The sequence below is a fragment of the Aotus nancymaae genome, unplaced genomic scaffold, assembly GCF_030222135.1.
Source record: "Aotus nancymaae isolate 86718 unplaced genomic scaffold, 86718_ANA_hifiasm-v0.15.2.pri h1tg000250l, whole genome shotgun sequence".
Lineage (NCBI taxonomy): Eukaryota > Metazoa > Chordata > Mammalia > Primates > Aotidae > Aotus > Aotus nancymaae.
This window is the reverse complement of record NW_026988665.1, coordinates 1,915,742-1,942,792: the sequence shown is the minus strand read 5'-3', so window position 1 is coordinate 1,942,792 and position 27,051 is coordinate 1,915,742. Positions and strand designations below refer to the sequence as shown.

Here is a 27,051-nt window from a genome sequence, read left to right as displayed (position 1 = left end):
CATGCCAGGAGCCGACCAGCTGGGAGGCCACCTCATTCGTGGCCACTGCAGTCTGTGCTGGTCGGGCCGGCATCCCTCAGCGAGGCACAGTGCTGACCAGTGGCATCCTGAGTGCCCAGCAGGGAGAAGGAGCTGGGAAGCCCCCACTGAGCCCAGTGCCCATGGGAAAGGCCAGTCAGGCAGTGAGGGCTGTGTCCTCAGCCTGGGGACATGGATCCAGGCATGTCCCCCATGTGACACTGCACACCTCCTCCCAGCTCAGCGTCCAGGCTGTCTCAGCCGAGCCTGTGAGAACTTGGTGCCCTGTGTCCAGGAGGCGAGAGCCCAGCACCAGCACCTCCCATCAGGCCTCTGGGCAGCCCAGCACCAGCACCTCCCAGCAGGCCACGGGACAGCCCTGCCAAGAGCTTGGTGCCCCGAGGGCAGGAGGAGGTTTGTGGTCCTTGCTTGTTACTAGCTTTGTAATTAGATTCAACTTTTCCAGTTCCAGAGTCACGATTTGACCGAGATTCCGGGGAAAGTGAAGAAGCGGAGGAAGAAGTGGGCGAGGGGACGCCCCAAAGCAGTGCTCTGACAGAGGGCGACTACGTGCCCGACTCCCCCGCCCTGTCCCCCATCGAGCTCAAGCAGGAGCTGCCCAAGTATCTGCCGGCCCTGCAGGTCAGGTCCTCCTGCAGCCCCTGGGCCGCTCTCCGCATTGGCAGTCGGAGTCAGCACAGGGGCCGGCTCTGTCCACTGCTTAGCACAGGCTGAGCAAAACCCGGCCCCCGCATTGCTCTGTTGCCTCAGGGCTGCTGGACCCACCTCGGCAGAGAGCGACAGGCATGGCTGCCAGCCCCCTATGCTTCCCGGTCCTGCCTCTTCCTCTTGCTGGACGGCCCTGGGTGGGCAGGGAGGTGCCGCAGGGCTGCTCTGGGTGTGGAAGGGAAGGGGACAGCCCGGGCCTGGAGCCGCTGTGCTGTCACTGCAGTGGACACCAGTGCTCCCCTCTTGGCCCCCGCGTGGGCGTGTTACGTGGCACCAAGGCCTCGTTACTGGCGTGATGAGGAATTGGCGGCAGCTACGGCAGTTGGTGTAGATGTATGTGGCCGTGAGCTTTTTGTCTGGGCGAGTATGGGTAAGGGCAGGATATTGCTGGGAGCAAGTTGGAAGGCACAGGCCTTAGAGGGTGCCAGTGGCCTCGGCGGCCTGGGGGACCTGCTGGGGCTCAGCCTCCTCCTTGGCGCCCGTGGGTAGAGAGGTTCCCTCTGGCACGTGTAGCCCGTCTACTGCCCTGTGCCTGTGAGCGCCTCGCCGGTACTGCTCCTGAGTGGAGGCATCTGGCACAGGCCACCCGAGTACATGAGGTCCAGCCCTGGTCAGCAGCCCCAAAGTCCATCCAGGGGGAAGTGCCGTGGCGTGGGGCGTCGTGCTGCGCTGTGGCAGGTAATGCCCATCCTCAGTGTCCTCCTGGTACAAGCAGGTACGCACCCAGTTTGACAGAGAGACTCTCGGGATGGGCTTTATTTGGAGACAGGGTCTGGGTCTGTCGCCCAGGCTGAGGTGAAGTGGCTGGATCGTGGCTCACTGCAGCCTCGACTTCTGGGCTCACACAGTGCTCCCATCTTAGCCTCCTGAGGAGCGGGAACTATAGGCTCAAGCCACCATGCTTGGCTGATTTTTTTTTATTTTGTAGAAAACAGAGTCTTAACACGTTGGTCAGGCTGGTCTTGAACTCCTGGGCCTCCCAAAGTGCTGGGATTCCAGGCCTGAGCCCTCACACCCGGCCAGATGGCCTTTTGTTCACACTGGTTTTGTTTCATAATAAAGTGCCACGTGGTCTTGAAACAAACATTGAAAGAACCGAACTGCTGCCGGCCCCACCCCCGCCCTTCCCAAGGCTATGCCTTGCACCCACCCTGTGCCAGGTGTGCTGCGCCCATGGACACAGCCTCCCTGTCTCCGGCTGACAGGGCCACCGAGGCCTCACATAGGCGCTTCCTCCCCAGGGCTGCCGGAGCGTGGAGGAGTTCCAGTGCCTGAACAGGATTGAGGAGGGCACCTATGGAGTGGTCTACAGAGCAAAAGACAAGAAAACCGGTGGGTGGAGTCCCGGCTCGCCCCCCCAGGGCAAGGGGACGTGGGGCAGGGCCCGGCTGTCCCGGGAGCTGCAGGCCGTCCCAGGTCTCGCCTCACCTGAGCAGCTGCTGGAGGTCAGACCCCTCAGCACCTCTAGAAGCCAGAGGTCAGCCTGGCCCTGGGGCTCTGCTGCCCCCTGGCAATAGCAGGCAGCCTGCCCCACAGGGCAAAGCCAAGGCCGGGGAGTGGTTCGTGCCGGCGCAGGTCTGAAGGGTTCTCTGCCTTGTGCCTCTTCGTGTTCCCAGCGTCCCGCCCGAGCAGGGGTGTGAGCCGGGGACTCCCCAGCACCCGAGGCCGGCTCTGTTGGCGAAGCCGCGTGACTGCGGGGCTCCCGAGTGGCCGTGGGTTCTGTGGTGTGTGGAGTGTGGCGAAGCGTGTCGCAGGCGTTGCCGAGACCCCGGCTGGGGCATTCTCCTGGTGCCCGCCCGCCCCCGTCTAGAACCAGCCCTTCCTCCATGAAATGCTAGCGCTTTGGGCACGGCCTGCGGTCCCCGCTGAACGAGGCTGCTGTTGGTACTGTGATTTTGAGAACGCCCATCAGTGCCATCTGTGTGTTCTTCACAGACGAAATTGTGGCTCTAAAGCGGCTGAAAATGGAGAAGGAGAAGGAGGGTTTCCCGATCACGTCGCTGAGGGAGATCAACACCATCCTCAAGGCCCAGCACCCCAACATCGTCACCGTGAGGGTTAGCAGGGCCCCGCTGCGCCAGCCCCGGGTGGAGGCTGTTCCCAGAGGCCCCGGGTGGAGGCTGTTCCCAGAGGCCCCGGGTGGAGGCTGTTCCGAGGGGCCGGGCCCATCCTGTTCTGAGAGGGCTCCCCTGCGCTTAGCAGAGTCCTTCACAGACCACACAGAAGCAAGCATTCGCAAGCATTCTCGGTGGCACCAGAGGTCCTTACTGTCCCCAGCGTCGGCGTCCGGGTTCAGGTGGTGGTGGGGTGGGTGGGGCCCGCTGGCGCGCAGCACCCTCAGAGCCGCGCCCTGCAGGAGATCGTGGTTGGCAGCAACATGGACAAAATCTACATCGTCATGAACTACGTGGAGCACGACCTCAAGAGCCTGATGGAGACCATGAAGCAGCCCTTCCTGCCAGGTGAGCCGCGCCCGGGGCTCTGGGTACATGGCTGGAGCGGGGTCCCGGTCGCCCCCTCGGCGACACCGCTGCAGGGTGCGGGCCGGGCCAGCTGCGTCCACGGGGAAGGCCTCGAGAGGCCTCTGTTGCTGCCGAGGCGAGTGGGCCACCCTGAGGGCCCCGGGCGGGGGCGGCCAGGTACACACGTGCGGCTGTCCCCTTCCAGGGGAGGTGAAGACCCTGATGATCCAGCTGCTGCGGGGGGTGAAGCACCTGCACGACAACTGGATCCTGCACCGCGACCTCAAGACGTCCAACCTGCTGCTCAGCCACGCCGGCATCCTCAAGGTGAGCCCCGCCCAGGCGCTGCCCAGGGCCACCTGCCCAGCCGGCTCACGGCCACCCTTCTGTCCTTGCAGGTAGGGGACTTCGGGCTGGCGCGGGAGTACGGATCCCCGCTGAAGGCCTACACTCCAGTGGTGGTGACCCTGTGGTACCGTGCCCCGGAGCTGCTGCTGGGTGCCAAGGTGAGTCCCGGGCGTCTGAGCGCCTCCCTCCCCCACACAGCCTCCCAGCTTGGCAGGCCCTGGCCCTCCTGAGCCTCTCCTCGGCCCTTAGGAATACTCCACGGCCGTGGACATGTGGTCAGTGGGCTGCATCTTCGGGGAGCTGCTGACGCAGAAGCCGCTGTTCCCTGGGAAGTCGGACATCGACCAGATCAACAAAGTGTTCAAGGTGGGCCTGGGGCCAGCACCGTCTCTGTGGCACGGGTCCCCTGCTGCAGGCGCCCTGAGCGGTTGTGGAGGAGCCCTGGGAATGCGGCTATGGGGCCACCGAGAGGCCTCCTGATGGCTCATCGTCTCTGCCGGGACACAGGTGCCGGCACCGTGGGCCACTTGGCGTGGCTGTTGAAACACTTCTGTCTTTTAGGACCTGGGAACCCCCAGTGAGAAAATCTGGCCCGGCTACAACGACCTGCCAGCAGTGAAGAAGATGACCTTCAGCGAGTACCCCTACAACAACCTCCGCAAGCGCTTCGGGGCCCTGCTGTCCGACCAGGGCTTTGACCTCATGAACAAGTGAGTCCCCGTGTAGCTGGGCGGCCACAGAGGCCACGAGCCACAGCGCTGGCTTCCCGGTCCCAGGCCCGCCTGCTGGCTCGCCGCCTTCCAGAACTGTCCGGCGCTTGGTCCCCCACGCCCTGAGCCCCGTCCCACACAGCCCATCTTTGGGGGACCCAGTGGGGCACACGAGCGCCTCCCGGGCCTCTGGCCCTCTCCCCTCAGGTTCCTGACCTACTTCCCCGGGAGGAGGATCAGCGCCGAGGACGGCCTGAAGCACGAGTATTTCCGAGAGACCCCCCTCCCCATCGACCCCTCCATGTTCCCCACGTGGCCCGCCAAGAGTGAGCAGCAGCGTGTGAAGCGGGGCACCAGCCCGAGGCCCCCTGAGGGAGGCCTGGGCTACAGCCAGCTGGTGAGGGGTCTGGCGGGTGGGGTGTGCCCACGGCAGGGCTGGCTTGGGCAGGGTCCTCACAGTAGCCGACTCATGTCCAGGGCGATGACGACCTGAAGGAGACGGGCTTCCACCTTACCACCACGAACCAGGGGGCCTCAGCCGCGGGCCCTGGCTTCAGCCTCAAGTTCTGAGGGTCAGAGTGGACCCCAAGTCACGGGGAGAACTCAGCGGGGACCACAGGCACAGCTTCTGCAGCTGGAGCTGCCATGAGTCTCAGAACTTCGTCTTATTGTGTGTTCCGTGTTTTGCTTTATTTTGGTTTGTAAATTTGTAGAATTAAATCATTATCCTTGTTGTGAAGGAACGAGCTGTGTTTTCAGGTCTACTTGACTTGCGCCCAGGGAGCGGGGGGGCGTCCAAGGGTCCCCCCTACACCGTCTCCCACTCTCGACACACATGGGGCTCGCTGGGCCGTGGTTTTGGGGGGGCTGGTGGGGGCAGGGTCAGTTGTGGAATCTTCAGAGCTGGAGACCTGTTTCTGTATTGGGATGAGCAGTGCCTTCCTGCCCTGACTCAGGCGTCTAGACCAGCCGTCCACGCAGGCCCTGGCCCCAACCCCGGCCCAGGTGCGCCGGCAGCTTCAGCAGGTTCTTATACAAGGTAGTTACAAGTTTTAAAATGTATTAAAGTATTCTTGGAGGAAAGCTCCTGTGTCCTTTCAGTGACCTGGGACCACATCTGGGAGGGGAGTCGCAAGCCCCCCGGGCTCTAGGGGGACACGATGGGGTCGGCCAGGCTCTTACCCGGGCAGGAGGGGTGCTCCTACCTCCCAGGGCCTCCAGTCTAGCAAGGTGGTCCCCTGGCCCCGACTTGCCCGGGCACCCTGTGCCAGTCCTCCCAACCCCCAGCCACACTCATTTACTTACAGAGGATCCCGGAGGCCCATCCCACCTCCTTCAGGAAGCCCCCGTTGCCTCCCTCCCCCATCCCTGAGCAAGTCCTAGACAGAGACCCCAGGCTTCCGGGGCTACCCCATGAGCTGCCCCTGGCACTGGGGCCTTCCCTCATCCCACTTTCCCAGGAGCCACCTCGGCAAAGCCCGTGCCATCCTGGGCTGTACCCGTTGTCTGCTATGTGGGGAAGCAGGGGGTCCCTGGTCCTGAAGACGCCCACCTCTGGAGGGTCAGGGGCTAGGGTGTGTCCACGTGCCCAGACTGGCTGCCACCACCCTCCCAAGAAAGAGCAGGAGACGTCAGGGAGAAAGTGCTTTATCAGCCGTGCTCCACGTGGGCTCAGCCGCGCACTCGGACTCGCCAGGAGTAGGTGGTCAGCACGCGCTGCTGCCTGCGCACCACGCAGGTGTAGGTGCCCTCGTTGACGGCGTTGGCGATGATGCTCAGGTGCGCCTCGCCCAGGGCCAGGTAGCCGGGGTAGGAGAACTCCAGTGGCTCCTGGTCCTTGTACCAGCTGTGGGGGGGGGGTCTCCTGTAGGCTCAGCCCCTGCCACCATCTGGGCTGCCCACCCCGGGGACCACCAGGCTGCCCACTCACTACACTTTCCCCTTCTTGTGGAGAATCTTCTGGCCACAGCGGAAGGTCACATTCCTGCCCTCAGGCACCAGCCTGGTTTTGGTCCTGGGGGGCGGTGGGGTGGCGGCCACCGTGGGGAAGGGGAATTCTGCTCGGGTTGGGGGGAAGAGCCCCGTCAGTGTCCCACCAGCCCAGACCATGGCCAAGACCCGGCTCCCATGCAGCGCTGTCCCGGCCTTGGGCATCACCGTAGCAGAAGTCGCAGCTGCTGGGGCAGAGCCTCTTCATGAGCCTCCGGCGAGCGTCGCAGAAGCCCCTCCGCGCCCAGGACGTGCACACGAACAGCCTGTCCAGGCATCCTGCCGGGAGCGTGGGGCGCTCGGGGAGCTCGGCCTGGCTCAGGACCGCCTGGTCACCCCCTCCCGCCCGACAAAGGGACTCACCGTAGAGCCGGTGCAGCCCCCACAGCTCGTCCTGGGACAACGCCTTCCAGCCGCGCAGCGTGGCGTTCAGGTGCATGAGCGCCCTGCCGTGCTGTGAGTGCATCAGGCCCAGCGCGTGGCCGATCTCGTGGGCCGCCACGTGCACCAGGTCAGTGAGCCACACGCCTGCGGGCCCCCGCCGGTCAGCGCCTGGGAGCCCCGAGCCCGGCCCCGCCGCCCGTGGGCCAGCTCCCCGAGGCCCGGCACATCTGCTGGAGCGCAGCCGCGGAGCCGCCCTCGGCCGCAGCCACGGAAAGATAAGAATGTTCTGGGCCCAGGCGGTGAGCTCGGCCCCCAGGAATGCAGCTCCAGCTACGGCTCCAGCGGCGCAGGGGGATGGGAAGGGGAGTTCAGGGCTGCCGGGACTAGGGGCTCCCACGGGCTCTCCTCCTTGCCTGCTCGACTCCAGTAGCCGCCACCACCCCGGAAAGTCCCTCCTGCCGTCTGCCCCAAAGCCCGCCCGCCCGCTGCAGCCCCCCGTGCTGCGGGGGAGAGGCCCCCGGAGGCCAGGCTGGAGGGTCACCTTTCTTCCAGCTGTAGCGCGTGGGGCCCAGGACCCAGTACTCGCTGTCGTCGAAGTGGATGCCGCCGTGCGGGGGGAAGAAGGCGTGGGCCAGCTCCCCGGTGGGGCCGTCGAAGCAGTGGTGCAGCGTGGAGACCAGGCAGTCCGTGTGGTTGATCGGGTAGAAACCTGCGGGGAGCGCGGGGCTGAGAGGCCGGGCGCGCACAGCCGGGCCGGGCTGGGGGCGGGCGCCCACCTATCCGGAGGTCGCTGGGCTGCTCGGGGGCCACCTCGCGAAAGCTGAAGGGGGACACGTCGCTCCACATGCGGAAGGCGGCAGCCAGGGCCCGCCGGGTGTCCCGCGGGCTCAGCAGGTTCCGCGGGAAGGAGAGGATCCTGCCGGGAAGGTGAGCTGAGTGGGGGGCCGGCCGCGCCCCTCCCCCAGGGCCAAGCCACGGCGCACCTGTACGTGAGATTGAAGTGGTCCCAGCGCAGCCTGGCTGGGGTCAGCGTGTAGCGGCGTCTGCGGGAGGGCAGTGAGCCCGGGACGCGGGTCGGGGGGACCCCCGAGAGGCCGAGCGCAGCGACGTCTCCCTTCAGGAAAGAAAGCGTGAGTGAGAGGCATCGGTGACGGTCCCCAGGGCCAAAAACTGCCCTGGAAAGTGGACTGGAAAGAAACGGGGGTGGGGGTGCCCAGGGCTAGGAGCGGGCGTGGCGGGTCCTGTCTGCCTGCGGTTTGAGGTCTCATCCTGAGCGCCCGTTGCCCGTCCCTGGGAACGCGGCCCAGTGGAATGGACGGGGCTGAACAGGAGGGCGCGGCCTCCCACCCCTCCCAACAACTGGACACAGGGCCCCTCCGACCTCGGAACGCACATTCGGACCCTCAAACACCCCACAGACCGCGCACACGTCCTGCAGGCCCCTAACAGACCAGACCCATAGACGGCAGGCCCCAACCCAATACCTGGCCTCCCCGGGCCGCTCACCTGCGCTGCGCTCCCGGCCGGCACCGCCGGGGCCCCCAGCCGGGCCAGCAGCACCAGCGCGGGGAGGAGGCACACGGAGACCAGCACGGCTCCGAGCCAGCGGCTCTCGACGCTGGCCCCCGTGGCCTCCGAGGGGACACGGCCCCCGCGGCCCATGGTGGACTTGCTGCGGGGCTCAGGGCTGCATGGGGCAGCACCGCGCGGGGGCCCAGGGCCGCAGAGCCGCCGGGGAGGATCCGGAGGGGAAGCGGCGGCTGGGCGGCTCGAGTTACAGCCCCGTGGGCGGGGGAGATGGGGCGGGAGAGGGGGCAAGGCTGCCCCTGAAGGGAACCAGCTGGCCCGTCCGCTGGCCGAGCCGCCTGCTGCCTCTAGCTGGGGGCATGGGAACCTGGGCAGAGGCCTGGGCATGGGCGGCTGGGCGGGGTCCTGGGAGTGGGGGGCGAAGAGGGCCCCACGCAGCCAGGGAAAGGCAGCGCCAGAGCTCCCGCTTCCAAAAGGGCAGCCAGTGGGGGTCCCCAAGCCGGCTGGGCACTGAATGGCCTGGTGGCTTTTTCCCAAACGGAATCTCCAACAATCCCCTGAGCCCTACATGATCGGAGCCTCCATCCCGGCCCAGGCGACTGAGCGGGGCCGCAGGGGACGCGCCGCCCGCCTGACAGTGTCCCTGAGAGATGGGAGGGGACGGCAGGATGGGGACGTGGCAGTGAGTACGGGGCGGCGGAGGGGGGCGGAGAGGGGGTGCGTGGGTGGGGAAGGGCCGCACAGGGTGCCAGGCTGCGGGGTCTCCCGGAGGGCCGGGGAGGGGCGGGCCCTGGCTCGGGACCCCCGTGGGGGGCAGCACGGGAGGTGGAGGGTGTGTGGCTCCTGAATCCGCCCCCTACACGCTAGGCCCCAGCAAAGGGGAGAGGGAGACGGGAGGGGAACAGGAAGCCGAGCCAGGCGCCGGGCGTGGAGGTCTGGACCGTCCTAACTGAGGCGCGGGCGGGGAGCGGGTGCGCAGCGGCCCGAAGGCTCGACGGGGCGGCCGGCGTCCAGGCGCGAGCGGCTCTGGACTGGGAACCCAGACCCGGGACCGGCGTCCCGCGGGGCGGGGGTAGAGAATGGGACAGAGGAGCAGGAGGTTCCGAGCCAGACCGGCCTGGGTCCCGTCCCTCCCCGTTTTCCGCGCCGGCCTCGGGCCCAGGGTGACGGCGGCGGCCGGGCCAGCGGGGACAGCGCCAAGCAGCTGGCGACGGCCGCGGGCGGTTCTTGGAAAGCGCGAGCCGCTGAGCCCGGCCGCGTATTTGCTCCGACACCGCCCCCCACGCCACGCCACGCCCCACGCCACGCCCCGCTCGCCCCCGCCTGCGGGCGCCTTTCCTGGCTCTGGGTTCCCGGACCTGCCTGGGACGCCCCCAAATCCCTCCTGCGCCAGGACCGCACAGGGATTTGGGGTCCTAGGGAGCGCTGGGGTCCCTGGGTCAGAGGGCGAGTCCCCGCATCCGCCACCAAGACGCAAGAGAGAGCGGGGGCCCGGGGGCGAAGGCGGGCGCCTGGGTTGCGGGAGGCGGCTGCGCCCGCGCCCGGGGGAGTCCCGGCCTGGAGGCCGCAGTCTGGGCAGGAGTCTGGATCTGAGAGCCGGGAGCGGGGGAAGGGGAGGTCCCCGAGCCTTGCCCGCGTGTCCCCACGGGAGGACCCCAGAGGCGCCCGGCTCCCCCCCGGGGCAGACAACGGAGACAACGTCCGAGAATCTTTTTATAAAACACAGGGCGGGGGCGCGAAGGCAGCTCGGGCGTGGCGGGCGCGCGGCTCACACGAAGATCTGGATGCGGTCGCGGATGGGCTGGCGGCAGATCGGGCAGGCGCTGAGCGCGGCGCCGCAGGGAGCGCATGCGCCATGGCCGCACTGGAACACGAGGCGGATGTGGCTGTCGATGCAGATGGGGCAGGTGATGCGCTCCTCCATCTGCCGGTAGCGGCTCTGCAGCTCCTCCACCAGCTGGCGCGGCGGGCCGGGGGCGGGGGCTGCGCTCACCACCTCCGAGCCGTCTGCGGGGTGGGGGGCGGGTGTGAGCTGGGAGCCCTGGGGCAGCGGGGACCCGGGGCGCAGTGCCATTTGGGACGGGAGCGGGTGCGGGTACGGGTTGTGATCTGCAGGTGGGCGTGACCTGGAGACAGAGCTGCGGCCACCTGCAGGCTGGATGTGAACCTGGGCATGGGGCATGAGGTGGCGGGGCGGCGTCAGGGCTGCAGGTGGGGTGTGACCTGGGGTGGGTGTGATATGGAGGCGGTGCTATGGGGGGGGTGTGACCTGGGAGGGACTAATATCCAGGGGGGCTGGGGTGTGGTCCGGGGAGTAGGGTGTTACCTGGAGGTGGGGCTATGGGCATGACCTGGGGAAGGGCCTTAAGTGGAAATATGGGTGGGGCCAGGACTCGGGCGGACCCGGGTCGCCAGCAGGAGCAGGAGGCACCTTTGGGGCACCGAGCCTCACCCACCTGGGCGCAGTTTCTTGCTGACGACCACCTGGCATCTGATGCACTTCTTCATCCTGCGCGCGCACTCTGCCGAAGGGATCGCGCGGTGGGCCAGGGCCGCACTGCCCCGACCCCCGACCCCCGACCCCCGACCCCCGACCCCCGACCCGGCACCCTCCACTCACCCTCGCACACGGTGCGGTGCTGGCACGGTGAGAAGAGCACCAGCAGCGCCAGCTCGGAGCACACCAGGCACTCGGCGGCCTCGGGCCCCGGCGCGGCGCCCACGTGCAGGTTCGTCACGGTGTTGGGGGTCCCGAGCGCGTGCCTGGTGCCCGGGGCCGCGCCCCCTCCCGCCTGCCGCTCCCTGCAGGGGGAGGCGGTGGCTTGAGCGGGGCCCGGAGGCCTCGGGGCCCCCCTTCGGCCCCCGGCTCCCGCCGCCCGCGGGCTCACCGGAAGCGCTGGGCGCAGCCCTGCAGGGCCTTGAGCACGCGGCCGTCGGCGGCCAGGTCCAGCGGGCTCCGGCCGCGGTGGTTGGTGTAGCTCACGTCGGCGCCCTCCAGCGCCAGGAAGCAGGCGACCGCCGCGCCCACCGTCAGCTCCGCGCTGCCCGGGAGGCCCGAGGCCTGCAGCTGGGCGGCAGAACAGACGCCCGTGAGGGCGGGCGCCAAAAAGGCCCCAGGGAGGCGTCTTCCCGCACCCGGCAGCCCCAGCAAAGGGCGCCCCAGATGTCAAATAGAAGGCAGGGGCAGCCGTTCCCGGAACCCCGGTGGGACAGGCGGGAGGGGCGCCCTGCTGGGTGAGCTGACACCCTGAGCCCGTCCTCTCCCCACCCCATGAGCACCACCCCGTTTCCCAGGCTGTTCCGGGGTGCAGGCTGAAGGATCACAGAGGACTTGGCTCCTGTCCGCTCCACCCCTGGAACGCCTGGCTCCCTGGGCCACCGCTGGAGGGAAACGTGGACAGCGGCTCGGGCCCTCCCCCAGCCTGCGGCCGGCGCCACGGCAGCCTCTCCGGTGCCCCGCGTCGCACTTCCTCACCCTGGACAGCAGCTGCAAGGGCCCCGGGTCCCCCCCGGCCCCATCCGCCACCAGGGGTAGCAGCTGCTGATGCTGCAGCGCCACGTGCAAGGCCGTGTCCCCCTCCTCGTCCTCGGCGTTGACACTGCAACCGGCGTCCACCAGCAGCGGCACCAGCCCCGCGTGGGCCTGCTGCACGGCCAGGTGCAGGGGGGACTGCAGCTTCCGGTTGCGCACGTTCACGTCGCAGCGGCCCTGGGGAGGGGTGGGCACCGGCTCAGCCCCGGGACCCGTGGGCCCCCTGCTCCCCACCTTGGGCCGCCCGCGCCGCGCACCTCCCGGATGAGGATCTGGGCCACCTCACGGTGGTTGTTGAGGGCTGCCAGGTGCAGCGCCGTGAAGCCGTCCTCCTTCCTGGCGTCCACCAGCTGCCGCGCCCGAGCCAGAATCTTCCTCACGGCTCTGTGGGAGCAGGAAGGTCGGTCTGGGACCTGGCGCTGTCCCCGGGGCAGCACGGCGGGAGGCCGGCGACAGCGGTGTGCCCGGCCCGCACTCACAGTACGTGGCCCTTGAGGGAGGCGTGGTGCAGCAGGGTGAAGCCCTGGCTGTTGGTGGCGGTGACGTCGATGCTGGGTACCTCCGTGAGGACCTCGACGATGCCGCTGGCGCCGGTGCCCGCCGAGATGGCAGAGTGCAGGGGTGTGTCTGAGTGGGCGTCCTGCCGGGGGGGAGTCACCGGTCACCTCGGGGAGCTTCTGTTTGGGTCAAGGCCCAGGGTACGCGGGGGCCGGCACTCACAGGCAGGTTGACGTCACAGCCGCGCTCGCACAGGGTCCGCACCACCTCCAGGAAGCCCCTCTGCACGGCCACGTGCAGCGCTGTGCTCTGGGTGCTGTTGATGGCGTCCACCCGGCACCCAGCGTTCAGGAGCACCCTGGCGGCCTCAGGCTGGTTCCTGGGGGAGAGGAAGTGAGCGGGGGAGGGCGCTGTGCCCACCAGCCAAACACCCAGGCACGGTCCCTCCGGACCCTCCCAGGCCTCACCCCAGGGCCGCGTAGTGCAGCGCCGTGTTGCCCTCCTCGTCCGGCAGGTCCACGCCCGCCCTGGCTTGTAGCAGCAGCCGCACCAACTCCACCTGGCCCAGGTAGGCGGCCAGCTGCAGGGCAGTCCTGCCTTGGTTCTTGGCGTCCACCTGCCAGGAGAGCCAGCAGGTGAGTCCCTGGCCCTCTGCCCTCGCCCTCGGACTGGCCGTTGCGGGAGGACAGGGGCGGGAGCTTGCCTGCTCTGGGCGCCTCCGCAGCAGGTCCAGAGCCCGGGCTGCGTTCCCCAGCGCCACCTCCACCACCAGCCTTCCCGGGTGCTCCGGGTCACTCTTCTGGGCCCGAAGCTTGTCCAGGGCCACGCTCAGTGAGCCTGGGGGCAGGGCTGATGTTAGCGGTGGCCAGGGCGGCCCCACCTCCCGCCGGCCGTGAGCTGGGCCGCACTTTTGTTCTCGCGGGCACGCTCGGCCACGTCCAGGTTGGCATCCTCCTCCGGCCGGTAGGCCACGAGGCAGGAGGGGCTGAAGGTCCACCGCTGACCACCGACCGCCACACGCAGGTTCCCATCTCCAAACACTTTCACCACTTTCCCAACGCGGCCCAGGGCCTGGGGGCAGAGGGGGGGCGTCACAGAAGGTTGCAGGTGTGGGGGGCAGCGGCCTAGCGGCGGGGGCGGCAAGGGGACTCACGGGGGCCATGTCGTCCGTCCACTCGCCGTGGCCAGCCTGCAGTCGCTTCACCGTGTCAAGGTCGTCGATGACCCGGACCACGTCGCCCACCCAGAAGGAGTGGTGCTGAGCGACAGAGAGGGGCGTGAGGGGCCCCCCAGCTGTGTGTGGCTGGCCAGGCTCAGAGCAGGAGGGCAACCCTCAGAGCTCCACGAGACAGGCAGGCGTGCCTCAGCCGCAGGTCCGACCCCAGGCACCACCAGAGGCTCTGGCTGGACGAGAGCCCCAGGTGCCCGGGTGTTTCCCCAGCCCAGAGCCACGGGAGTAGCACCCAGGCAGACAGAAGCCAGCTCCGGGCAGGTGTGAAGCCGAGGCGCCGGCCCTGGGGAGCCGTACGCTGGCCAGCAGCAGGCAGCATGGCCAGGACCCGTGAGCCAGTGTGGGGGTGCAGCCCCAGGACCGCGGGGCTGCACGGACAGGCCCACTCCGCCCCACCTGAGCCCCCCTCGACAGGGAACCCACTCTACAAGCCTGTCTTGTGAGTCCCCTCGGCTCCTCCTCGAAGGTGCCTGTGTGTCCTGGACCCCAGACCCAGAGCTGAGCTCTGACCCCAGGCCTGCCCCTCCCAGGGCCATCCAAGATGCCCCCAGTGCCACCTCCAGCCCCCATCCTGCCATCCTGCTTCCCAAGTGGCCCTCACCATCTCCCCCTCCCTTGGTTCCCTCCACCCTAGGCCAAGCATCCATCTCCCTGTCCTAACCAGCCACCCCATCAGCCGCGTGATGGCACCAAACGGGCATCTTAGGCAGCCCAGCTGCCTCCTTCCCACTCCAGCCGGACCAGCCCCCAGAGACACACCCTCCTCTGGGTTCTTTCACACCCGACCCCCCTTCTCCTCGACTCCACCCACCAGTTCCTCCCCTTCCTTCAGGGCTGAGGACTCATGGGTGTGGCTGGCACCCTAGTCCTTCCTGTCCCCCCAAGGCCGAGTGGGTATGTGGAAGGGGTTACAGAAGCGAACAGATGGGGCGCAGCCCAGCCCCCCAGGCACCTTGGTGAGCGCCCCAGGGTGGAAGGTCCAGCGGGTCTCATGGTTGAACTGTACACGCACGTCCCCACGGTCCGTGATGCGGTGCACTGTGCCCGTCTGTCCGATAAACTGTGGCGGGTCATGGAGCTGTGGCTGGGTCAGGCTGGACACTTGGGGAGAAAGGGGCTGGGGGCCAGAGAGCTGGGCAGGCAGGGCACACAGGGCTCCACGGTGGGGCGGCTCACCTCTGCCATCCTGGGGTTCCAGCCGCCGTGGCCTTCCTGCATCTCCCGTAGGACGTCAGTGTCCAGCAGACACTTGACCTTGTCCCCGTGCTGGAAGGGCTGGCCATCAGCACTCACCCTGCGCTGCAGCTCGGCCGGCTTGCCTGGGGGAGGGTGGTGGGCCAGGCCTCAGGCAACAGCCCCTCCCCTCCGGGACTTCAGCCAGGGCAGGAGGGCTGATGGGGTCAGTGGGACGGCCCCGCACCGAGCCTCGGGAGGTGGTCCTTGTAGTAGAAGCCGCCTGCCGCCTCGCCCACACACTTAAGGTCCACCTTGCCCTTGTGGCCCACGCGGTACACGTTGGTGGTACCGTCAGCCCACGTCACGCTGGCCACGCTCCGGCCTGTCTCCACATCCCAGCCACGGATGTCCACCACACGGCCTGGCTTCCCTTCTCCTCCTGGGGAAAGAGTCCCCGCTGGCAGGCTGAGGCTCTCCTGGAGGCTGAGCTACAGCCAGCCACAGCCCAGCCCCCACCTCCCTGTCCCCTCTGCCTCCACTCACCATCCTGTGAGCCCCACTCCCAGTCGGGGCCTCGCACCACCTTTGCTCCCTGGAAGATGCCCCTGAGTGGGATCCTTGGGAGGCCCTGGCGGGGACTCAGCGTGACACTGCAAGAGAGCAGGTCCTGAGAGCGTGGCACAGTGAAGCGGGCCCCTGCCCACCCAGCTTGCTAGGCTCCGCAAGACAGGTCCCAGCTCCCAGCCCCAGCAGGTCAGCGACCTCCACAGGCTGAGGGGATGCCCCTGGGCTCAGGGGCCCGGGGTGAACCTGTGGACCATGTTCCTGCAGGGACTCCCTGATGCCAGGCTGGGAAGGCGGCCGGGCCCACCCTCAGCAAGAACTCTGGGTGCAATCGCTTCCTGCCTGCTGCCTCCCAGTGAGCCAGGGCACAGCCTGGCCCAGGGTGGGCTCAGCACGTGGGAAGGGAGGCATGAGGAAAGGAGGCCTGGCCAGCCGCACTCCCCACACAGGCCCTGCAGGCAGCCGGGATCCAGACCACGCTTCCTCCACGTGCAGGGAGGGCCAAAGAAGCGAGGGTGACAGGGCAGGGGATGGGGAGGCGCCTCTGGCTGCCTTTGCCCCACCCAGGCCAGACTCTCCCCGGCCGATGCCCTTGGACCACAGCACAGCAGCCTCCAAGCCAGCCCAGTGGCTGCTCCAAGCATGGGCCGTCCTGCCGTCCTGCCGGAGGTCTCGTGCCTCCATGGGGGACTTCGGCTGCCTGACGGCCACTGCTCCCTGCAGAGCCACACGCTGGCCACCCTCGGTGCCCCGCCTGTGCCCGGCTCTCCGGGCCTGTCCGTGGCACCACTGCTTAAGGCCATGGCTTGGGAGTGGGTAGGAGACAGCGCCCTCCCTGGGGGCTCAGGCCCGGGCGGGCGTCCAAGGCCCCCGAGGCAAGGCCCGGTGCGCACGCGGGGGCCGGGCCTGGGACTCACGGGCGCGAGTGCGCCGTCTCGTAGCGGTCAAAGGCGTGGGCGAGCTGGTGCTTGTCGAGCATGTAGCACTGCGTGCAGAGGTCGTAGTCCAGGCAGACGCGGCACTTCCAGCGCATGCCCCGCAGCCCGTGCTTCTTGCAGCAGTCACAGATGATGTTGGGGTGCCGGACGCCTGGGGGCGGGACGGGGTCACAGGGGTGCTCCCGCCCCCGGCCCCGCCCGTCGCACCTGCCCGCGGCACGCACCGATCTGGGCGTTGTCGTACAGCAGCAGGTCGTGTGCGCCCTGGTAGCCGGCGCGGTAGTTGGTGCGCGTGCCCTGGTCCCACTGCACGACCACCGTGCGGTCGGGTGTGGAGGGGCTGCCGTGGCGGCCAAGCTCCACCACCGTGCCCACGCCGCCCTCGCCGCCGTCCTGCTGGCCCCACTTCCAGTCCACACCGCGCACGACGCGCATGCCGACCTGCACGCCTGCCTGGGGGTCTGGGTCCATGGTGGGTGAGGCTGCTCGAGACCTGTGGGCAGAGGGCACTCTCAGGCCTCGACCACCACAGGGCACTCTCCTGGTCACAGAGTGCTGCGCAGGAGAGTGGAGAGGAGTCTCCAAGGGGCGGGCGGACTGGTGCGAGCCCTAGGGCCCAGGAAGGCAGCGAGGAGGCCACGGGGAAGGTGGGCACTGTGCCAGCCTGGCACGGGACCCGCAGGGCACTCTGGCCCCGGCGATCAGGGAGCCCGGCCCCGGGGCTGCCCTGAATGTCTGCTCTGGTCGGCACACAGTGGCCGTCAATGGGTATTTGTGTAAAATGTTGTGGATCTGGACTGTAGGTACCGATGTGGAGGACACGCAAATAAAGCTTTCGGAAGAAAACCACCATCTCTTCCTGCAGCCAGTTAATGTGTTGAACTTCACTAAAGCAAGAGCTGCTGTCCCCCAAGGCACTCGCACAGTGGGATGGGCAGCGGCATGTGAGCGGGCACCATGGCACGTGTCCCTCAGAGGACTCGTGTCCACACAGGGTGAGGAGCTCTCACGACCCACATGAAAACGTCAGACAGTGCAACAGAAAAATGGCAAACGGGGCAGGCGCCATGCAAGGCCGGCAGGCATCTCTCCCAGACACTGCTCCCGGGGGCCACCCGCTTTGGTCCTGCATATCGGGGACAGTACAGTGAGCCACAAAGTCCCATGGAGCTTCTCTGAAAAAGTGGCCCCGGCCATGCCAGGCACTCACAACAGGCCGGACACTCGAGCAGAGTCCTGACACCGGGCCGAGTCCCAAGCAAGCAGACGCACCCGCCACACAGAGCGCAGGCCGGAGCTCACCAGCAGATGGGGAGGGACGCGGCCGAGTGCGAAAGCCACGCCAGGTGGCTCCGGTTATAAAAGGTGCAAATCCAGGCTGCTGGAGTCGGGGACGGAGCCACAGGGCTCGAGGCCCAGGACTGCTCATCCCCAGGCTGGGCGCTGACCCCGAGAGCTCACGCTGCAGGCACGAGTCACCGAGGGCCGCCTGCAGCACAGCCTCGTTCACAACAAGAGTGGACATGAAGGGGGAAAATCAGGAGGTGGAGCCGCAGCTGTGATGGCACCGCCGCACCCCAGCCTCGCCGGCAGAGTGAGGCCCTGTCTGACGGGGGAGGGAGGGCCGTCACTCATTTCTCATTGAACCACCAGGACCCCACAGCCCAGGAGGCAGCCCTCACTGTCGGAGGCAAAGGCGGAGGGACAGCGCAGTCCTGGGAGACTGGCTGGGTGTGGCTGACATCCTCCGCCGCCAGGGCCCACGCGCCAGCCCTCCACCTGGGCCAAAGTGCAGTCCAGCACCTTCCATCTCAGGCCCAGCCAGTTCAGGAAGCAGCCTGGCCCAGGGGAGCCTGCAGGTGGGCGGGGAGGAGGGGCCACAGCAAAGCCCCCACTGCTGCTCTGGCTCAGGGGCCTGAGCCCCCCAGGTCATCCCCCGAGTGAGGCCCGGGGGGAGCCCAGACCCACTCCAGAGACTGAGTCCAGCGCAGGGGCTCTGCCTGCAGGGCTGCGCTCCCAATCCGTGCCCAGCTGTGAGTCGGAGCACAGGCAGGACTCCTGATTCTCAGGGGTACAAATCTGGCCAGCTTGGCCTCTGCCATTCTCCTGCCTCACCCTGCCCAGGACCGCTAGGGCTTCCACAGGAATGGCTGATGTTTTAAAAGCACAGCTTTCCCTGGCCGCGCGCGGTGGCTCACACCTGTGATCCCAGCACTTTGGGAGGCCGAGGTGAGTGGATCACCTGAGGTCAGACGTTCAAGATCAACCTGGCCAACGTGGCAAAACTCCGTCTCTAGTAAAAATACAAAAATTAGCTGTGTTTTGGTGGCGCACGCCTGCAGTCCCAGCTACTCGGAGGCTGAGGCAGGAGAACCGCTTGAACCTCGGAGGCAGAGGCTGCAGTGGTCCGACAGACATTGCACATCAGCCTGGGCAAAAGCGAGACTCCGTCTCAAATAGAAAATAGGAAATAAAAGCTCAGCTCTCCCTGTCAGTGACGAGGAGGAGCCCACCCAGCGGCCGGGCTCTGCTGCTTCAGGGAAATCTCGCATGGCCTCATCTGTCCAGAGGCCTCCCTCACCTAGAGCCTCTGAGACCTTCCCAAGGTGTGCACCAAGCCTGGGCCAGGGCAGGCTCCAGCACCGGGGGTTTCTTTTGCTTATGTTACCAGTGAGCCCCAGACAAAGGGAGGCTCTCCACAGCCATCAGGGCAAGTGGCTGGCTCTGCCCTCCCCTGCGGCCTCCTGGCTGGGCCTCCACACCATCAGCTGCCACAGGTGGCAGAGAGCAGCCCCACCCTGCGCTCGGAGGCCCCGCAGAGCCAGGAGCCCAGCCACCACCCAGGGTGACCCAGGCCCTCCCATGGGCCCCTGTGGCACCATTCCCCTCAGCGGGGCCTGAGGGCAGCCCCGGCCTGTGCTCTGCCACTTCCTGTGCTGGGCCCGGCCCCCGCCGGCTTCAGCTTTGACAGAATGGCTGAGTGAGTAAATGAAACACAAGAAGCCAAGAGAATGTGTGCCAGGCTCCTGTGACGGCGGCAGCCCCCGAGTCCAGAGGACCCACCCAGCAGAGGCCGCTTCCGGCCGGCCCAGCGCTGACTGCGCTTCACCCAGAGCACGTCCAGGTGGTCACAGCCCCACCCTGGTCATGACCCGTGACTCTCCAGAGCGCTGCAGACCCTCCCATCCCCACTGGGGGCTACCCTGGAGGGAGGTCACCCTCCTGCCCCAGCAGCTTCCCACAGCCTGCCCTGCCACCAGCCACGGGAGGCTCTGCGGGGCTCCGGCTCCCAGGATCCATGCACGGACCTCAGCTTCTGCCCGTGGCACGCCCAAGAGGGCCGAAGTTTGGCCTGGCTGAGCTCCCCAACTCCAGCCTCCTTTGCACGGGGCCCTTCCCCACAGAATGGCACAGGCAGGGAGTCTGCGTCTGCCTGCAGGGGGGATGGGCGGGGCACTGCTCCTTAGGGGTGCAGGCCCCACCCCCTGCCAAGCTGTCCCCCTCCACCAGATTCACAGGCAGCCTCCTCCCTGCCAGGAGCCCACCATAATTGGCCACAGCCGGGGTCGTGCTGGCCGGGGCCTCCTCCCTCTCTTTAGCCAGAGGCGGGCTCACCACAGGCAGCCGCAGAACCGACTGGAGGGCTCTCCTAGCAGGGGACACCCACCTGCCGAGCCCCGAGATGGGCCTGGGAACTGAGATGAAGGACTTGGGGCAGGAAAAGCCAATGCCACAAGCTGACACTGTCATCCTCCTGCTGCGGGGGTGGGGGGCTGCCTCTGACACTGTGGACACTGTGATCCCTCTGCTGCGGGGGTGGGGGGCTGCCTCTGACACCGTGATCCCTCTGCTGCGGGGGATGGGGGGCTGCCTCTGACACCGAGATCCCTCTGCTGCGGGGGTGGGGGGCTGCCTCTGACACTGTGATCCCTCTGCTGCTGGGGTGGGGGGCTGCCTCTGACACCGTGATCCCTCTGCTGCGGGGATGGGGGGCTACCTCTGACACTGTGATCCCTCTGCTGCGGGGGTGGGGGGCTGCCTCTGACACCGTGATCCCTCTGCTGCGGGGGTGGGGGGCTGCCTCTGACACCGTGATCCCTCTGCTGCGGGGGATGGGGGGCTGCCTCTGACACCGAGATCCCTCTGCTGCGGGGGTGGGGGGCTGCCTCTGACACCGTGATCCCTCTGCTGCGGGGTGGGGGGCTGCCTCTGACACCGTGATCCCTCTGCTGCGGGGGTGGGGGGCTGCCTCTGACACCGTGATCCCTCTGCTGCGGGGATGGGGGGCTGCCTCTGACACCGTGATCCCTCTGCTGCGGGGATGGGGGGCTGCCTCTGACACCGTGATCCCTCTGCTGCGGGGGTGGGGGGCTGTCTCTGACACCGTGATCCCTCTGCTGCGGGGTGGGGGGCTGCCTCTGACACCGTGATCCCTCTGCTGCGGGGGTGGGGGGCTGCCTCTGACACCGTGATCCCTCTGCTGCGGGGTGGGGGGCTGCCTCAGACACCGTGATCCCTCTGCTGCGGGGGTGGGGGGCTGCCTCTGACACCGTGATCCCTCTGCTGCAGGGGTGGGGGGCTGCCTCTGACACTGTGATCCCTCTGCTGCGGGGATGGGGGGCTGCCTCTGACACCGTGATCCCTCTGCTGCGGGGGTAGGGGGCTGCCTCTGACACTGTGATCCCTCTGCTGCTGGGGTGGGGGGCTGCCTCTGACATTTCGGACACTATGATCCCTCTGCTGCGGGAGTGGGGGGCTGCCTCTGACACCGTGATCCCTCTGCTGCGGGGGTGGGGGGCTGCCTCTGACACCGTGATCCCTCTGCTGCAGGGTGGGGGGCTGCCTCTGACACCGTGATCCCTCTGCTGCGGGGGTGGGGGGCTGCCTCTGACACCGTGATCCCTCTGCTGCAGGGGTGGGGGGCTGCCTCTGACACTGTGATCCCTCTGCTGCGGGGGGTGGTGGAGGTGCCCTCTGTCTCTGAGCCCAGACTCTCAGCCACAGCCAGCCTAGCCCAGGCCGGTGGCCACGTCTGCGCGACCCACTGGCCGATTCACCGCGGCCATATGCCACTGGACCTTTCCAACAAGACGAGCCAGTGTGCCCTGTGCCCAGCCTTGCCCTTGGGTGGATGGGCAGAGAACAGATGTCTCAGGGGTGGGTCGCTGGTGGGTCTTCTGCGAATCAAGACCAAGCCTCAGTGGGCCCCCGCGTCAGGGGGCAGCAGGGTAGGTTGCCAAGGCCATCAGCCTGAGACAGAGTGGCCGGTGCCCAGACAGCACCTGTCTGCAGTACAGCCTGTATTTTTAGCACAGCCAGACAGCTCTCTAGCCCTGGCTCACAAAGTGCCACCCTCCCAGAGGCTGCCCTCATGGGAGCCCACCAGAGTTGGGACACAATTGGGCCAGACACAGGCAGGGCTTCCTCCCCGGCCTAACTTCTTGTGCCTGGAACCAGCCCCCAACTTGCCAAGAGCTGCCCCCCAAGGGGGAGGAGCACGAAGGAGCCCGGCAGGGGAGCTGGCTGCGCCCGCCCACTCCACACCTCTCCCCTGGCGCTGGATGTGAGCACAAGGCCCTGCAGCCCCAGTGCCCCCTCCACAGGGCCCCAACCCGAGGGTCTGGGGTATGTCCCCTGCTTCCAAGGCAGCCCCTTCATCCAGCATGGCACTGCCCTGGCGTGGCCACCTCATCTGAGTGGGGCCTCCAGCTGTGCCTGCCTGCCAACCCTTCTGCAGTGCCACTATGGAGGCAGACCACATGTAGGCGGCGCCCAGGCTCGGAGCTCAGCCTCCCAGACCCTCTGGGGGGGCCAGCAGCTTCTCTCTCCTCAGCTCCTTCCTGCAGCTGCCCACCTGCCTTCCTCACTATCACCCCAGGGCCAGCAGTCACCCAAGGCCACCTGCCATCTGGCTCCCGGCCCTGGGGCTCAGGACCTGCCTATAAAGACCTCCCTGGGTGTGCGTACGGCAGGGTTAGGAGGCAGTGCTGAGACCCCGACAGCTAGGGAAGAGGAGCACCCCAGCCAGGACCCAGCACTTGTGACCCTCCATCTGGGAGGTCCCTTCTCACAGGGGACAGAGCAAAGCTGCTAAGGGGCTAGAAGATCCTGTCTACCAGCGAGGGGCCTGCCCCAACCCCACTGTTCACGGGAGCTGGGGCCTGTGGGGTCGCACAGGCAGCCTGGCCATGTCAGAAGGAAGCTTGTGGACAAAAGGGTTCATCCCTGGGGCTTCCCTGACCATCCTGTCCTCCTCAGGCCACGGGACAGGCGCTCCCAGGTCTGGGATGGGGCTGGGTCAAGCCGGCTAAGAGGGCACTGGTCACAGGCCCCATCCTCTGGGCAAGCCTGGGAGCAGCCTGGATCTAGGGACAGCGCTTGCCGCGCCCGCTGCAGACCAGGTGAGGACTTCCCGGAGGTGCGCAGGTGAGGAAGGCCAGATTAGGGGTAGGAATAGGTGGGCAGTCCTGGAGACCAAGCCCTTTGGGACACATTCCCCCAAGGGCCCCTCACCCCCTCTGCCTGCACCTGGGACTTGCCCAGCATCCATCCCGTCCTGGAGACCAGACGGCCTCTAGGCTGTCCACTCCTGCTTCTCTGTTCTAAACTCACAAGGCTCCTGCGGGACCTGTGAGCCCTGATCACCTGCCCACAGCGGGTGAGCTCTGGGCCAGAGGCTGCTCTGGAAAGCGCAGATGCCCAAGGCTAGCGCTGCCCTCACACCGACCCAGACCAGGCTCTCCACAAAGATGAACCGGAGACAGCCCAGCCACAGCCCAGCACTGGTGGAGGGGCTCCAGGGAGCGCAGCCCTGCCCAGCAGACCAGAGAGCGGCGGCCGTGCGGCCCCAGGTGTACATGGCTGTGGATACGCTCTTCCTCCTGTAAACACAGCCCGGGCTTCTGCTCCCGGGTGCTGCCTCACAAGGGGCATCATCATCTCAGTAAGAAACTGACCCAGAGAGTTACCAAATGTTTTTCCTTTGCCAGAAATGCTGGACTCTGCCATCTACCCAGAGTTCGTAGGCCATGCCCCCCGCTGGCATCTGAGCCCCCACCAGGCAACTGCTCCCAATGTTTAAAATGACAGAGGCAGTCAGGGCATGAAGACTCAGGCAAAAGATGTGCTTTGGCAAATCAGAACTTACCTCAGAGCACACAGCAGCCTCAAGCCAGCATCCCAGGCATTTAATTGCCACTTCCTGGGTCACAGGCTCCCTCAGCTACCAAGCTCTCCCGCTGGCAACCAGAAGCTACCAGCGACACAGTACAGCAAACCCACAGGCAGCCAGCAAGCCGGTCTGCAGAAAAAGGATTTTTCAAAGGCAGTTTCACACATTTAGCATTTACTGTCTTTTTTTTTTTCTTTTGAGATGGAGTCTCACTCTTGTCGCCCAGATTGGAGTGCAGTGGTCTGATCTCGGCTCACCGCAACCTCCGCCTCCCAGGTTCAAGCGATTCTCCTGCCTCAGCCTCCTGAATAACTGGGATTACAGGCATGCGCAACCAGGCCCGGCTAATTTTTGTATTTTTAGTAGAGATGGGGGTTTCTCCACGTTGGTCAGGCTGCTCTTGAATTCCTGACCTCGTGATCCGCCCACCTGGGCCTCCCGAAGTGCTGGGATGACAGGCGTGAGCCACCGCGCCCGGCCCGTTTACCGTCGTAACCACACAAGTGGCCACCGGGCCTGTTCTATTGCTTCTAGTTTCTCTTTTTCGGAAGAAACTGCCAGCTCTCAGAGGACAGGAGGATTTCCGAACCATCAATCAGGGTCCCAGCCCAACGGTCTGGGGTCTGCGTAGCAGAAGAGTGTTCCCTTATTGCAGGTATTTTATTGGAAAAGCTTTAAAAGCCATAAAAACCAAAATCTATTTAGCAAGGAAGTTAGCAAATTGCCTTTATTCAGAAGAAGAAAGTGACGCGGAGCTGGGACTGGACATGAAGCTGCCCTCCTGGCACCTCCAGCAGTGCCTGATGGCCCCGAAATGCCGCTGTGTGTGGCACTTCACAGGCCATGGAGCAGCTCCAGCTAACGCAGGTGGACATGCTGGGTGCCCCAGGGAGTCCAAGCCCACGGAGGAGTGGGATGAAGCCCTGAGACGGGAGGCCAGCATGGAGACACCTACTGGGGGAACGCCCAGGAGCGCTGCGGCCGCCTCCGATCCTGCCCATTGGGGTGGAGACCCGCAGGCATCCTGCAGGCTGGGGTGTCATCCCCACTCACTGCCCAGGGCGGCCCTCGGCCAGCAGAGAGCCACATTCAGACACCTGTTGCATGTGAAGCAACAGGCCAGGTTGGAAACGGGAGAGAGGGGGACTTCCGGAAAGGGCCAGGCTCGCCGGTGCTCCTGCGCCGCGGCCGCGCTGCCCCGAGCCTGCAGGGGCCTATCAGGGGCCTGTCCGGCGCCTCTGCTTATTCCCTCCGTGGGTTCCGAACTCGGAGGGGAAACGCGCGATACTCAGCACTCCCCTCCACTCACATGCATGCTCAGACACAAACACAGCCCCTCTGACGTGGCTTCCACGGAGCCCCAGGGTGGAAGCACCACGTGCAAACGATCAGGCCGCGGACGGTCAAGAGCTCACCTGTCCGGCCGTCCAGTCGCCCGCCCGGCCGCCTTGAGACTCTTGGGCTGCAGGCCTGATGCCCGGAGACTTTGGGACTGGCCTCTAGCCTCGCTGGGCTTCCAACCCTGTGGCCGAGGGGAGATGCCGAGATGCGGTCAGCACCTGCGCCCGCGGCTCGGTGGCCTGTCTGCCCCCGGGGCTGCCCGCCGGCTCCACGTCCACCCAGGGCCGCCGCGTGCGCGGATGGGCTCCCTGGGGTGTGGGGCGCGCAGGAGACGCCAGCGCCAGGCCCGTAACTGCGTGCGCCCGGGGTCCAGTGGCCGCGGCTCGCAGACGTCAGGGCCCAGCCGAGGCTCCGGGAGGCGCACGGGCGGCGGCGCAGGGGAACCGGCGGGCCTGGGGCGGGCACGGCGGGCACCCCCACCCGGAGCGCGCCCCGCCCCCTGTCATTCGTGCCCCTGGCTCGCAGAGGCCGCCCAGCCCCGTCCGCTGCCAGACCTTGCCAGGGCCGCGCAGTCCCCGCCGACCCCCACTTGCCCGGAAGTTTCCGTCCCGCCCGCTCCAAGCGGGGGCGCGGGGCTGCGGGCCAGTCCGTCTCGGTCTGTCCCTGCGCGCGAGGCCGCCCACCAGCCTCGACTGATCAGCGGCGGCCAGGCCGGGCCAAGCTAGGCCAGAGCGCCCGCCGCGCACGCCGCAGCCCACCCGGCGACCCCGGCGCCGACCCCGGCGCCGACCCCAGCGCCGCGGACTCCGGGCCGCGCGAGGTCTGCCGGGAGCTGGAGTCCCGCGCGGACGGCCGGACCACAACTCCCAGGAGGCCCCGCGGCGGCGCTGCGCGCGCAGCCCCAACCCATCCCGCGCGGACCTTGCACCGAGGCCGGTCCGGGCCGGCTAGGTCAGTGGAATCTGAACCGGGGCGGTGCTGCGTTCTGACAGAGTAAAGCAGGACTCGTGGATGGTGGGGAGAAGCAGGGGAGCAGCTCCTCGCCCGAACGCACCGTCAGCCGAGAGAATGGCTCGCATGGTGCCGGTGACCCGGGAGAGACTCAGGGACGGCCTCAGATACCCAGGCCTTCCTGGGCCACCGGGCACTGAGGAGGGCGGCGGCTGGAGACGGTGGGGACACCGATGGCGGCAGCCCAGGGCGCGCCCCCCGACCTGAGCGCCGCGGCCACGCCCCCGCCGCCACGCCCCCGCCGCGGGAAGGGGCGGGGCAGGCACCGGAAGTGCGTTAACGCGGGCGCCTCGGCGTCGTCTGCCCTACGTGGAGCCGCTGGGTTCCAAGCGGCTTAGCCCCCGGGCGCCTGCGCAGTGGCGGTCCCGGAGACGCCCTGGGTTTCCGTAGAGACGGGGGCTCGGGAGCGACGGGCTCTGGCGGGACTTCCAGCGCCGCCGCCACCTCTTTCCGACGCCACCGGAGCGGTGCCGGTTCGGGGCTTGGGGTCACACAGATTTGGGACACTCCTTTCCTCTTCAAAGACTCAGCTCTCCTGTCATAAGTCGTACGAGCTGTAAATCAGTCCTACCCGCTCTTACCGCAGATCGCGCGTTCACCCTGTTAGGAAGAGTTTCAGTCTTAGCAGGAAGGGATCAGTTAGGTCCTGCGGTGCAGCTCCCCGCAGCGGGAAGGACACGGGAACGCACCGGTGAGGATTCAAAGCCGTCCCGCCTTTCGTTCGTGTTCTGAGACTGGGGCAGGCGCAGGCCTCTCCCTTCTGCAGGAGTAAAGGCGCCTTGCTGAGGAATTTCCTAAGTGCGGGTTTCTTTTGTCTACACCGAGCACTTGTTTTCAACAAATCTTGGGAGCTTCTCTGGAATCCCATTCTCCTTCGGGAGGGGCTCCCCACTGCCTCGTTGTGGTGGCCCCAGGAGCGGAGGAAGTGAGGAATAAATCCAGACTCAGCAACGCGGGCAGTAGGGAGGATCCTTGAGAATTCCGAGGAGAGGGCCGGGCGCGGTGGCTCACGCCTGTCATCCCAGCACTTTGGGAGGCCGAGGCGGCTGGATCGCGAGGTCAAGAGATCGAGACCATCCTGGTCAACATGGTGAAACCCCGTCTCTACTAAAAATACAAAAAGTAGCTGGGCATGGTGGCGCGTGCCTGTAGTCCCAGCTACTCGGGAGGCTGAAGCAGGATAATTGCCTGAACCCAGGAGGCGGAGGTTCCAATGAGCCGAGATCGCGCCATTGCACTCCAGTCTGGGTGACAACAGCGAAACTCCGTCTCAAAAAAAAAAAAAAAAAGAATTCCGAGGAGACCAGATAACCCTGTGCACAGATCAAGGTAGGAAACGTCGCTATTGGGGCGACAAAGTATTCCTTGGTGGTCGGCGTCTCTGGAAGTTGAAAGTGTGTGAGACTCAGCATTGGGCACGAA

The 27,051-nt window shown here is 66.9% G+C and overlaps 3 protein-coding genes across 8 annotated transcripts in view; 1 reads left to right on the top strand and 2 right to left on the bottom strand.

Moving 5' to 3' along the window:
• CDK11B (cyclin dependent kinase 11B) overlaps positions 1–5,010 on the top strand; it is a 28,406-nt gene extending 23,396 nt beyond the window's left edge. For all 5 annotated transcript variants that reach the window (XM_012467898.2, XM_012467897.2, XM_012467895.2 and 2 more), the window contains 10 exons: positions 485–660; positions 1,989–2,079; positions 2,683–2,804; positions 3,104–3,209; positions 3,415–3,536; positions 3,608–3,715; positions 3,807–3,923; positions 4,119–4,267; positions 4,475–4,664; positions 4,745–5,010. In XM_012467898.2, coding sequence (XP_012323321.1) covers positions 485–660; positions 1,989–2,079; positions 2,683–2,804; positions 3,104–3,209; positions 3,415–3,536; positions 3,608–3,715; positions 3,807–3,923; positions 4,119–4,267; positions 4,475–4,664; positions 4,745–4,837 — 1,274 coding nt within the window. In that variant the 3' untranslated portion in view covers positions 4,838–5,010. The remainder of the gene's footprint in view (positions 1–484; positions 661–1,988; positions 2,080–2,682; positions 2,805–3,103; positions 3,210–3,414; positions 3,537–3,607; positions 3,716–3,806; positions 3,924–4,118; positions 4,268–4,474; positions 4,665–4,744) is intronic.
• Positions 5,011–5,898: 888 nt separating this feature from the next.
• On the bottom strand, positions 5,899–8,302 carry MMP23B (matrix metallopeptidase 23B). Its single transcript, XM_012467902.2, has 8 exons — positions 8,147–8,302; positions 7,624–7,754; positions 7,417–7,556; positions 7,182–7,349; positions 6,620–6,784; positions 6,425–6,535; positions 6,198–6,324; positions 5,899–6,113 (listed from the first exon to the last, which is right to left on the bottom strand). Exons 1-8 carry the CDS (start codon positions 8,300–8,302, stop codon positions 5,939–5,941), a joined length of 1,173 nt encoding a protein of 390 aa, XP_012323325.2. The 3' UTR covers positions 5,899–5,938.
• Positions 8,303–9,867: 1,565 nt separating this feature from the next.
• MIB2 (MIB E3 ubiquitin protein ligase 2) lies at positions 9,868–25,795 on the bottom strand. 2 transcript variants are annotated; one of them, XM_064371931.1, is made up of 20 exons: positions 25,673–25,795; positions 24,693–24,799; positions 16,331–16,599; positions 16,086–16,257; positions 15,148–15,254; positions 14,849–15,043; positions 14,605–14,747; positions 14,381–14,488; positions 13,351–13,455; positions 13,106–13,268; positions 12,901–13,034; positions 12,665–12,813; positions 12,420–12,576; positions 12,179–12,339; positions 11,957–12,083; positions 11,643–11,876; positions 11,056–11,234; positions 10,788–10,969; positions 10,624–10,689; positions 9,868–10,174 (listed from the first exon to the last, which is right to left on the bottom strand). In XM_064371931.1, the coding sequence occupies exons 3-20, from the start codon at positions 16,575–16,577 to the stop codon at positions 9,936–9,938; spliced, it is 2,868 nt and encodes a 955-aa protein (XP_064228001.1). In that variant the 5' UTR covers positions 16,578–16,599; positions 24,693–24,799; positions 25,673–25,795; the 3' UTR covers positions 9,868–9,935. The 2 variants fall into 2 exon arrangements, with proteins under 2 accessions (XP_064228001.1, XP_064228002.1); XM_064371932.1 differs by lacking the exon at positions 25,673–25,795 and adding an exon at positions 25,173–25,238 and having other exon boundaries at positions 9,936–10,174; positions 14,381–14,476.
• Between the last annotated feature and the right edge of the window lie 1,256 nt (positions 25,796–27,051).

Coding starts and splice junctions, on each gene's coding strand:
- MMP23B (XM_012467902.2), bottom strand. CDS start 8,302: ATGGGCCGCGGGGGCCGTGTCCCCTCGGAGGCCACGGGGGCCAGCGTC. Junction 6,325..6,424: donor CAGCTGCGACTTCTGCTACG/GTGATGCCCAAG, acceptor CAACCCGAGCAG/AATTCCCCTTCCCCACGGTG. Junction 6,114..6,197: donor CACAAGAAGGGGAAAGTGTA/GTGAGTGGGCAG, acceptor CCCCCCCCACAG/CTGGTACAAGGACCAGGAGC.
- MIB2 (XM_064371931.1), bottom strand. CDS start 16,577: ATGGACCCAGACCCCCAGGCAGGCGTGCAGGTCGGCATGCGCGTCGTG. Junction 13,456..14,380: donor ACCCTGGGGCGCTCACCAAG/GTGCCTGGGGGG, acceptor TCTGTCGCTCAG/CACCACTCCTTCTGGGTGGG. Junction 13,269..13,350: donor GGACGGACGACATGGCCCCC/GTGAGTCCCCTT, acceptor CTCTGCCCCCAG/GCCCTGGGCCGCGTTGGGAA.